At 42.6% G+C, this 12773-nt stretch overlaps 1 protein-coding gene across 1 annotated transcript in view; it reads right to left on the reverse strand.

Annotated features, from left to right (window-relative positions):
* Positions 1 to 12166, reverse strand: part of avl9 (AVL9 homolog (S. cerevisiase)) — a 172546-nt gene extending 160380 nt beyond the window's left edge. The window contains exon 1 of the mRNA XM_052022816.1: positions 12051 to 12166. Within this exon, the coding sequence (XP_051878776.1) occupies positions 12051 to 12125 (75 nt within the window). The 5' untranslated portion in view covers positions 12126 to 12166. The remainder of the gene's footprint in view (positions 1 to 12050) is intronic.
* Positions 12167 to 12773: the final 607 nt, after the last annotated feature.

Consider the following 12773-nt stretch of genomic DNA (forward strand, 5'->3'; position numbering starts at 1 on the left):
AGATCCACTCCTAACTGAAGTCCAGGTCTGAGGCATTCAAGTCAGGTGACACTGACCCATACATGAAAAACTCAATCAACTTAGTAAGATGTGACTTGCCCTACACAAAGCCATGGTGAATGTCCCTCACTAGGCCATGGCTTTCTGAATGCTCAATCCTATTCCTAAGAATCCTCTTTAATAGCTTCCCTACTAATGACATAAGACTCACTGTATATTGTACTAACATTGTGAGACTCACTGTATAGTCACTTGTATGTTAGTATAACTTCCGTACAGATTTACTCTTTGACCTCCCTCTCACTATTAAGTAGTTTATAGAATAATCCCAGAAGCTATTTGGTACTACCTTCACAAAGCCATTAGGAATGCCAAGGGACAATACCAGTCCAAACTAGAGTCCCAGACTAGCCATCAAATGTGGCAAGGCTTGTCTGCTATAATGGGCTACAAAACAAAGTCATGCAGTATCGCTGAAAACAGTGCATCCTTCCCTGATGAGCTCAATGCTTCTGCGTGGATCAGCTGACAGCTGCTCTAAGACGACCAACATCCCAGTACCAAAGAAAAACAAGGTAATATGCCTGAATGACTATTGGCCAGTGGGTCTGGCATCCATCATCATGAAATGCTTCAAGACTCCCTCGATTACATATGGCATGATCTGTCTGGACGGCACGCAAAATCTTTTCACTGTCTCAGGACACGTGACAATAATAAAACAATATCTGCCTCCATCCACCAAGCCAATTTTGTATCCAATTGGCTACCTCACCGTGGATTCCATGTGATCTCACCTTCCAAACCAACCAACGAGACTACCATGCAGGACTTCGTCAAATTATTCAAATAGCTTCTTGGATTATTCTATAAACCACTTAATAGGGAGAGGGAGATCAAAGAGTAAATCTGTAGGGAAGTTATATTAACATACAAGTGAGTCTCACAATGTGTGTATAATATATGGTGAGTCTCACATCAGTAGTAGGGAAGCTATTGAAGAGGATTCTTCAGGATAGGATTGATGAGCATTCAGAAAACCATGCCCCAGTTAGGGACATTCAGCATGGCGTTGTGCAGGGAAAGTCACATCTTACTAACTTGATTGAGTTTTTCCAAAGAGGTAATGAAGGTAGAGGTGTGGATTTTTAGTAAGGCATTTGACAAGGTCCCTCATGGTGGACTCATCCAGAAGATTAAGACACATGGGATCCAGGATGACATGGCTGTTTGGATTCAGAATTGGCTTGCCCATAGAAGACAGAGGGTAGTGATTGCTGGGACTTATTCTGGCAGGACATCCATGACAAGTGGTGTTCTGCAGGGATCTGTACTGATACCTCTGCTGTTTGTGATATATATAAATGACCTGGATGAAAACATAAATGGGTGGGTTAGTAGTTCACAGATGATACATAGATTGGTGCCATTGTAGATAGTCTCAAAGATTGTCAAAGGATACAATGGGATATAGATCAGTTGCAGTCATGGGCAGAGAAATGGCAGATGGAGTTTGATCCGGCCAACTGCGAGGTGTTGCACTTTAGAAGATCAAATGTAAAGGGACAATACACTGTTAAAGGCAAGACCCTTAACAGTGTTGATGTAGGGGGATCTTTTTTTTTGTTAAAATCACACCTTTTCCCCCTCTGGGAGGAGAGGATATGCCCAGTCTGAACTGCCAGGCATATCTTTCTGTTTTGCATTTCTCAACTCCCACATTCTTTTGTCTGTATTATCACTCTGTAACTGCTCCCATTCAATCATTTACCAGATACCTTATTTACAATTTCTCCTCGCTGTTAACCTGTTTTACTCCATCAAAGATATTCCAACTCCCACATTCTCTCTGCAGCTCAACACAGAGCTGTACAGCACACAAACAGGCTCTCAGCCCACAATGTCTGTGCCAACCACAATAACAATTTAAACTAATCCCATCAGCTTGCATCTGATCTATTTCCCTCCATCCCCTGCCTGTTCATGTGCCTATCTAAATGCTCTTAAATTTCACTATTGTATCTGCTTGCTTTGTCTCCTTCCCAGCTCTGATAAAGGGTCTTTGACCTCAAGCATTAGCTCTGTTTCTCTTCTCATAGACGCGGCCTGACATGCTAAGTATTTCCAGCATTTTCTACTTTTACTTCAGGCTATTGTTTGGTTACTTTAGGCAATTCTGTCCATCACAATTCAGGAAGGAGTTCACATCTTGAAGAATAGGCAGAAGGAATTTATGAAAATGGCACCTGAAATGAGAGATCTCTATTGTTTAGTGAGACTGAATAAGATGGGATTGCTATCTTCAAGGAGAAGGATAAGAGGAAAATTAATTCAAAATTATGAAAGATTTTGAGAGGGAAAATGGAATTTATTTTTCCAGAGGATACAGAATTACAATAATTCACAAACGAATCAATTGTTTTCTTTAACCGATTCATTTCTTTTTGGACCTTGGTGTTGTTGACAAGACCAACATTTAATGCTCATCTTTCATTACCTTTAAAAATGTGGTGACAAAGTTGCTTTCTTGAACCACTATAGTCCTTCTGGTGAAAATAATCTTACAGCGTTATTGGGGAGGGGGTTGTATGTTTAGACATGGTAATGACAAAGGAACGGTGATACATTTCTGACTTAGAATGGTGTATGGGTTGGAGGGGAACACCCAGGTGGTGGTGTCCCCATGTCAGAGTAGCCTAGGCAAGTAACAGCAATGCACTTTGTAGATGTTGTGCATTACAGACAGAGTACATCAGTAAAGGATGGAATGAATGTTTAGGGCAGAAGAGGGGAACAAATCAATGGATGTGAGTTAACAACTTTTTTTTATTTTATATAGCACGTCAGTGTGATCTGGTATGCATTGGTTGCAAGGGTGAAGGTTGCCACTGAATCAGATCAGCAGCCTGTGACCAATGGGGTTTCACAGGGATCAGTGCTGGGACCACAAATGTTTACAATATATGTTAATGAAGAAGAAAGCAAATGTATGAAAGCTGGATTTGTTGATAGCTGAGAAATGTGCCATTCTACACTTTGGAAAAAGAAATAAATGAGCAGATTATTATCTAGATGGGGAGAAAATTCAAAGTACAGAAGTGCAAAGGGACTTGGGGGTACTCGTGCAGGATACCCTAAAGGTTAACCACCAGGTCGGATTGGAGGTAAAGAAAGCGAATGCTATGTTGGCATTCATTTTGAGAGATATAATGTATAAAAGTAGGGAAGTGTTGATGAGGGTCTATGGAGCACTGGTGAGGCCTCATTTGGAATACTGTGTGCAGTTTTGGGCCCCATATCTTAGGAAGGATGTACTGATGTTGGAGAGGGTTCAGAAAAGATTTACAAGGATGATACCCGGAATGAAAGGGCTTACATATGATGAGCATTTGTCGGCTCTTGGACTGTACTCACTGGAGTACAGAAGAATGAGAGGAGACCTCATAGAAATATTTAGAATGTTGAAAAGACCGGACAGAGTAGATATGGTTAAGCTGTTTCCCTTGGTAGGTGAGTCCAGGACCAGAGGGCACAATCTTAGAGTTAGAGGGTACTGGTTTAAAACAGAAACGAGGAGAAATTTCTTTAGCCAGAGGGTAGTGAAATTATTGAATTCTTTGCACGTACAGCTGAGGAGGCCCAATCATTGGGGGCGTTTGAGGAGATAGATAGGTATCTAATTAGTCATGGTATCAAGGGATATGGGGATAAGGCCAGAATTTGGGGCTAGATCAGAATAGTTTTTAGTTTAGCTCATGGAGCAGACTCGATGGGCCGAATGGCCTAAATCTGCTCCTTTGTCTTGTGATCTGTTGCCACTATAGAACTAGGTGGGATACAAACAGTCCTCGATCTGGAGGGCAAAACATAAACTGCTGGAAGAACTCAACAGGTCAAGGTACCCTACATGCCAAGATGCCACTGTTCCTCTACACTTTTGGGTAGGCGACCAATTATTGTCTATTCTTCTGCCTTGTTTGTCCTCCTCAGATGCAATCCTCATTTCTCTAAATTAAACTCTGCTCGCCACATTTGTCTGCATCTAACTACCCTATTGATGTGTTCCTGCAGCCTTGATTTCCCACTATCCATCAAACCATTATTGACTTCACCAGCAAATTTCTTGAATATGATCCCAACATGCAAGTCCATATAATTTATAAGCAGCACAAAGCCTCGTGCTTATTCCCAAAGAAGGGGTCAGCCATTCTGGTCAAAGATGAGAGATTTCTTCAGAGGATCGTGAATCTTTAGAATTCTCTACCCAAGAGGGATGTGGAGACCATGCTGCTGGTTCAAAATGGGTATCAATGGATTTTTAGACAGCAAGGAAATTAAAGGATATGGAGTTAATGCATGAAAGCCAACTACTGCTTCCGATATGTTCTTATACACTGGTCCTGTGGAACCCACTGCATGCAGCCCACCATCATGAAAACTCTTGTCAACTCATACCTGCAGCAAGTTGATGTTCAATTTAATTTTGCCACTTCCTTTTGAATCTTAAGTGTTTTTACTTTGTTTACTAAAGTTATATGACAGGTGCTATCTTTTGGATAAGACATATGCTCTGGAGTATTTTGAAAACAGAGGTATTATCCTCAGTGTGCTGGTCAATATTTATTAATGAAATAAATTACCAAATCGTTATCACACAATTCTCTCTGGGAACCTACTGTGTACAAATTGGATGCTGCATTTCCACATTTTTGTAAGTTTCTATGATCTTCTCCATGAAGACAGTTCCTTACATTTATTACCTAATTCACTGAAATATTTCCAAATAAAAGGTTTTCAACAATTGCATTTTGCATCTCTTCCCCGAAATAAACATACCCACTGAAATTTTCAACATTAAAATATTTATTCATGTCTTGTAATGAGAGACTAAATAAACTATCTTGAAGGACTACCAACACACAAATGCCTTTTCTATCAAATAAGGAATTTCACTGAGTATATACAATGATTTACATTTACATCTAAATGTTCCTCGCCCATACTCACCCCCATTCTGCCTTCAGTCTTTACTTAAACTTAAATAACTAACTTGATTGACTTTTTCCAAGGAGGTAACAAAAGTGATTGATTAAGGTAGAGCTGTGGATGTTGTCTTCATGGATTTTAGTATGGCTTTTGACAAGGTTCCTCACTGGAGGCTCATCCAGAAGATTGAGGTGCATGGGATCCAGGGTAAATTGGCCGTTTGGATTGAGAATTGGCTTGCCCATAAAACACAGAAGGTACTGGTTGAGGGGAATTATTCTGGCTGGAGGTCTATGACTAGTGGAGTTCCACAGGAATCTGTATCGGGACCTCTGCTGTTTTTGATATAAAGATGACTGGGTTAGTAAATTTGCAGACTATACAAAGATTGGTCATGTGGTGGATGGCATAGAATACTGGCAAAGCATACAGCGGGGTATAGATCAGTTGCAGATGTGGGCAAAGAAATGGTAGATGGAGTTTAATCCGGCCAAATATGAAGTGTTCCACTTTGGGAGATTAAATGTAAAGGGACAGTACACTATTAATGGCAAGCCCCTTAACAGTGTTGATTTGCAGAGGGATCTTGGGGTCCAAGTCCATGGCTCCCTTTAAGTGACGATGCAGGTTGTTAGGGTGGTAAAGAAGGCATATGGCATGCTTGCCTTTACTAGTCAAGGAATTGAGCTCGAGAGTCAGGAAGTTATGTTGCAGCTTTATAAAACTCTAGTTAGGCCACATCTGGAGTACTGCATTCAATTCTAGTCACCCCATTACGGCAAGGATCTGGAGGCTTTGGAGAGGGCATAGAAGAGATTTACCAGAATGCTGCCTGGATTAGAGGGCATGGCTATGTGGATAGGTTGGACAAGCCTGGGTTGTTTTCTCTGGAACGGTGGAGGCTGAGGGGAGATGAGATAGAGGTTTATAAGATTATGAGGCAAAGATGGAGTAGACAGTCAGTATCTTTCTCACAGGGTTGAAATGCCTAATGCCAGAGAGCATGCATTTAAGGTAAGAGGAGGTAAGTTCAGAGGAGATGCGCAGGGCAAATTTTTTTTTAATTAAACATAGAGAGTGGTGGGTGCCTGGAATATGCTGCCATGGGTGGTTGTAGAGGCAAATACGATAGAGGCATTCAGGAGGCTCTTAGATAGGCACAGGAATGTGCAGGAAATGGAGAGATATGGACATTGTGTCAGCAGAAGGGATTAGTTGAGTTGGGCATTTGATTACCAATGTAATTAGTTAGGCACAACATCGCGGGCCAAAGGGCTTGTTCCTGGGCTGTGTTGTTCTGTTCTATGTTTGTTCTACATTTATCCTCTTCCATTTTAGCAACTGATCAGAAAAAGACTGCATTCTAAATAGTTCAGCCTTTGTCCCCATTACTATTTATCAAAATTGTACTTCTCTTCATTACCAAAGCTTTATGTACTGACATTGTAATGACAACTTGTAGCTTACACATAATCAGAATAAACATGAAAATAATTATACACTCTGTTAGGTATCCATACAGAGTACCAAACAGTAATGTTTGAGGTGCTTTAAATTTCTCTATTGGTGTTACATCGGTACATTTGAGAGTTGAAGCAAAACACACAAATGAAATATCGTATGTACTACTAATCCATCAATGGATTATCTTCTGCTTTATGTATTTGTGTACATTACTTTTTCTCCTCATCAAATGTTGTTTTAATGGAAAAAGACATCTTCCAATTGTCAGTTTGATTTAGAACAGAAAATAGTTGGAAACTCATTCTAGGTAAACCAGCATCTGAAAGAAGGTGAAAACAATGTTTTCGTTACATTCATTCTTCCAACATTTTTTGCAGATTACTCAGCCAAGGTTATTGAATGAGTGCTATTTCCATATTTATGATATTTGGTGCAAGCTTGCAGCATCAACAGTATTTTTTCTTATTTTGTACATTTGCTCAATTACTTGAATGCAACTATTAAATTAATGATGAACTATCATTGAGGCAGCATTCTGCAAGCATTGGGAATATGCAAATATATCAAATTTTTCTGTAATAAACATTTCAACAAATCTTTCAATACAACAATGCAAATTGCAAACAGGTTATATCAGGAATTCTGCAATGTTTCTCATGCCAAAATTTTGTTCTGCTTGTAAGATAAAAAATCACAAGTACTATAGCAGTGCAAACAACAGATGTCATGGCAATCGGAATGTAACATGATCAGAGGCAAGTTGCAATGTGAATCTACATAAGATTTTCAGATAACTCACAAGCACTCCATTAGAAGCAAAATGAACAACTTGTTACAGTATTTTCCTGATACTTTTCTTCCAAATAAGGGCATCAAAACAAAGGCACAATTTGTTGAATAGTTCCACAGTCAAACTATTGTCCATCTTCGTCCTCCTTTTATTCTAAAAATGTCTTCCAATATGTCACAGCCACCCTGATTCGTGCCCGTAGTTACCAAAACCTGTTTGAATTCCTCCAAATACATTTCCACCATAACTACAGTACCAAAACAGCTCCTATCAATATTAGAAAGATAATCTATCCATTGGTCAATGTCAATGCAATAGAACTTGAGAACCTGCAACCATACCTGTCCCTGGAAAGACATGGAATATCATGTACAGTTCTGGTCTTCCAACCCAAGGAAGGACATACTTGCGAAAGAATGCATGACAGGATAGATGTTAAGATGCTTTACTAGTGGGAGAGCCCCGAACATGGGAGCACAGTTCCAAGATAAGTGATCAGTCATTTAAAACTAAGATACATAGAAATTGCTTCTTGCAGAAGGTTGTGAATATCTGGAATACTCTATCACTGAGAGTAAGAGGCCAACAAACAGAAAGCTGGAAGAACTCAGCGGGACAAGCAGCATCAATGGAGGCAAAAGGTGTAAGTCAATGTTTCAGGTCAAGTCCCTGTATCAGGACAGAGAGAACAGCAGACATCGCCAGTATACAACAGTTGGGGGTGGAGGGAGATTGAGGCTGGTGGGTGAAAGAAGAGAGTGAGACAGCCTCACAGAAGTCCCATTGTAGAGAAGTGGAAAACAAAGGGCAAAACACAAACTGCTGTTGGAACCAAAAAAAACAAAATATTTTGGGTCAACATCCTGCATCAAGATCTGGCAGGGTCTCAACCCAAGATATTGACTATCTCTTTGCCTCCACAGATGCTGCCTGACCCTCTTGAGTTCCTCCAGCAGTTTGTTTTGTGCTCCAGATCCCAGGTTCTGCATTCTTTCGTGTCTCCATTCTTCAGTGGGCCTGTCGTGAAGAGAATCTGCAGTAAAGCAGCGGTAGGAAGACAAGTGAGACTGCAGATGCTGGAATCTAGAGCAGACATAATGCTGAAAGAACTCAATGAGTCAAACTCCATCTGTGGAGGCAAAAGGTACAAGTTGATGTTTCGGGTTAAGACTCTGCACCAGGACTGAGAGGGCAGAGGAAAGATTGCCAGTATATAGCACTCCGGGGGGGGGAGGTGGGATAGAAGCTGTAGGTGACAGGCGGAGAACAGTAAGAAGATAGCAATACAAAGGGGTAAAGGCCAGCTGATCATGGCCTTGTCTATTGCCCTGTCACCAACTCTCCACCTCTCCCTGGCAAATGTTTGAAACTGAACCCAATCAATTGCAACCTTGGTGATCTCCTGAGTAGGGCTTCAAACCAACAACCATATCATTAAAAGCATCTATTTCCATGTGCCAAGAATAATTTGATTCTGCACTACTCAACTAGTCTGCAAATGAATCTATCCTTCATGTTTTTGTCACCCTTGACATTCCCAACTATTTTCTATTGGTTTGTGGTACATTATGGTCCCGACACTTACTGATCCACATTGCTTCTGGAGAAGCAATATCTCAATTTTAAAATTATCTACATTTTCAATTCCCACCTACGTTAGACTATTGTTTATTGACTACAGCTCTGCCTTCAATACTATAATCCCAAGCAAACTTGTCACCAAATTCTGAGACCTGGGACTCAACACCTCCCTCTGTAACTGGATCCTTGACTTTCTAACAAACAGACCACAATCAGTAAGGATAGGCAGCAATACCTCCGGCACGATTATTCTCAACACTGGTGCCCCACAAGGATGCGTCCTCAGCCTTCTACTCCACTCCCTGTACACTCATGACCGTGTGGCCAGATTCTGCTCTAACTCCATCTACAAGTTTGCAGATGATACCACCGTTGTCAGCCATATCTCAAACAGTGATGAATCAAAGTATAGGAAGGAGATAGAGAGCTTAGTGGAATGGTGTCATGTCAACAACCTTTCCCTCAATGTCAACAAAAGAGCTGGTCATTGACTTCAGGACAGGGGCAGTGTACATGCACCTGTCTACATCAACGGTGCTGAGGTCGAGAGGGTTGAGAGCTTCGAGTTCCTGGAAGTGAACATCACCAACAGCCTGTCCTGGTCAAATCACGCAGATGCCACAGCCAAGAAAGCTCATCAGTGCCTCTACTTCCTCAGGGGGCTAAAAAAATTCGGTATTTCCCCTTTGACACTCACCAACTTTTATCGATGCACCAGAGAAAGCATCCTATCTGGATGTATCACGGTTTGGTACGGCAACTGCTCTGCCCAGGACCGCAAGAAACTGCAGAGAGTTGTGCATACAACCCAGTGCATCATGGACACCAGCCTCCCCTCCTTGGACTCTTTCTTTACCTCTCACTGCCTTGGTGAAGCAACCAGCATAATCAAAGACCCCACCCACATGGGTCATTCTCTCTTCTCTCCTCTTCCATCAGGTAGAAGATACAGGAGCCTGAGGGCATGTACCAGCAGACTTAAGAACAGCTTCTACCCCATTGTGATAAGACTATCGAACGGTTCCCTTATACGACAAGATGGACTCTGACCTCACAATCTACATTGTTGTGACCTTGCACCATATTGCACTGCACTTTCTCTGTAGCTGTGACACTTTACTCTGTACTGTTATTGTTTTTACCTGTACTACCTCAATGTACTCTGTACTAACTCAATGTAACTGCACTGTGTAATGAATTGACCTGTACAATCAGTATACAAGACAAGGTTTTTCACTGTACCTCGGTACAAGTGACAAGAAAAACCAATACCATGATCAGGACCAACCCAAACTCTAATCTCCTCTGGTCCTCTGAAATAATGCTGCTCTGCTTCTAGCCTCCTGATTTTCCTCATATTTAATCACTCCAGTACTGGCAGCCATGTCATCTGTCCTATGCAGTAACACATGTTAAAGGAACTACGGATATACAAACTGCTAACAAAAAGAAAAAAATTAAAATCCAACGTTAAGATATCATCCAAATTGAATTATTTTAAATAAACAATGAATTGAAGATTGAAAGACAAAATCCATAGGCTTAATGCATTCAAATGAAGAAGCTGCCCATTAAAACCCTCATTAACCATTTGAGTAGGGGAATTGTCAGAGGGAGGCTTTTCATACAGAGAGTGGTGGGTGCCTGGAACGCACTGCCTGGTTGGTGGTAGAGGCTGATACAATAGGGACATGTAAAAGACTAAGATAGGCATGTAAGAAAAATGGAGGGTTATGGGCTGTGTAGGAGGGAAGGGTTAGGTTGATCATGGGGTAGGTCTACAGATGTCAGCACAACATCATGGGCCAAATGGCCTGTACTGTGCAGTACTGTACAGTTCTTAGAGTATTGGAGTTGGGTCATAATGTTACAGTTGTACATTTGTATTTGCAGTTACATTGATGAGGCTGCAGCTGGAGTATTGTGTACAGTTTTGGTTATTCTGTTATAGGAAAGATTTCACTAACATGGAAAAAGTGCAAACAAGATTTACGAGAATGTTGCCAGGACTCAAAGGCCAGAGTAATAGGGAGGATGGACAGGCTAGGACTTTATTCCCTGGAGCACAGTAGACTGTGTGACTTTATCAAGGTGTATAAAATCATGAGGGGCATAAACAGTGTGAATGCATAGCTTCTTCCAGGGAAAGGGAATCAAGAACAAGATTTAAGGTGGTTTAAGCATAGGTTTAAGGTGAGAGAGGAAAGATTTGAAAGGGACATGAGGGGCAACTTCTTCACACAGATGGTGGTGCACATATGGAACAAGCTGCCAGGGTAAGTGGTCAAGTCAGGTACAATAACATTATTTAAATTTGGACAGGTACATGGTTAGGAAAGTTTTAGAGAGATAGGGGCTAAAACATGGGCAAGTGGGACTAGCTTAGATGGGCATCTTGATCAGTATGAATGAGTTGGGCCAAAGGGCTTGTTTTTGTGCTGTATTACTCTATGACACTAAGCCTCAATAGGTCAGAAACACAGTATTGTTATTGAGAGCTATCACAATCAAATCTTCAATGTAAACTAATGATTAGAATATTTAATGTTACTGTTATAGCAACAGATACTTCGCCTTGCTTAACTAAACATCCTGCATTTTTTTAAAACTCAGTCAGCCTCAGATCTGACTTCCTCCTTCTTCCTCTTCTAACTGCACAACCTCCAGAGAGACAAAGGACTGCAGATGTTGGAATCTAGATGAAAAACACGATGGTGCTGGAGGAACTCAGCAGGCCAGGCAGCATCCGTGGAGAAAAGCAGGCGGTCAACGTTTCGGGTCAGGACCCTTCCTCAGGACAACCTCGATTCACCCCAATCCCAAAACTTTTCTTCCTCAATTTTACCTGACCCCAGTACCTAACACTCAGCTCTTCCCCGAATCCCCAGGACAACTCCCAACACCCTCCTCCAATCACTTCCACCCTTCCCCCGATATCAGTGTCTGACTCCAAACACCTTCCTCCGGTCCCAGGGACCGAGTACCAACTCCCCTTCACTCACAACTTCTTCACTGTACCCCGGTGCAAGTGACGATAATCAACCAATTCCAATACCATGGGACGGCCCTAATCCCACCCTCCATTCCCAGGGCCTGACGGCGCACCCCCGCGTCCTCCCCCGGTCCCAGAGCCCGACTCCCAGCCCCCTCCCTCCGGCCCCACAGATTGAACACCACGGCCCCCACCCACACTCCCCTCCGATTCCCCCTACCCCCGCTGCCGACTCACCTGGCAGCCCTTCTTGTGATGGAAGCCCACCACCACAATGTGCAACACCACCTGGGCCCCGACGTCCTCCTCCATCCCGGCCGGCTGAGCGCCACCGCACGCACTTCCTCCTCCAGCCAAGCGTCAATGACGTCATCACACACAACACGTCACACCATTCAGAGCGCGCATGCGCTGGTCTGCCGGAGAAGGTGGGTGCCCGGGCAGTGGGCGGACGGACCTGCTGCAGATGTGGTTCGATGTCTCCAAGCTCCTGAGCATCCATGTCACCAGCAACCTCACCTAGTGCCTCAATACTGAACAGTGATCAATAAAGTTCAGCAGCATATTTATTTTCTTTGGCCTTTGAGAAGATTCAGCTCGCCCATGAGGATTCTCTTGAATTTCTGCAGATGTGCTATAGCCTGGAACAGCAGCTGCTCTGCTCTGGGCTGACAGAACCTGCAGTGAGTGGGAAACACTGGCCAGTCCATCACTGGCTCGTCACTTCCTTCCATCCAATCTCCATCTTCACAGTGCGTTGTTTTGGGGAGGCCAGTAGTATTGTAAAGGATGCCTGCCACCCTGACCTCTTACTACCTTCTGGGAGAAGATACAGGAACGTGAAAGCCTGGACGACCAACTCAAGAACAGCTTCTTCCCCACTGCTTTCAGACTTCTGAGCGAATCACCTCTTTCAGATCCCCTTCCCGGTGGTGCTACCACATTCATGGACTCTTAATT

This window comes from Pristis pectinata, chromosome 9 (assembly GCF_009764475.1).
Source record: "Pristis pectinata isolate sPriPec2 chromosome 9, sPriPec2.1.pri, whole genome shotgun sequence".
NCBI classification, from domain to species: Eukaryota; Metazoa; Chordata; class Chondrichthyes; order Rhinopristiformes; family Pristidae; genus Pristis; species Pristis pectinata.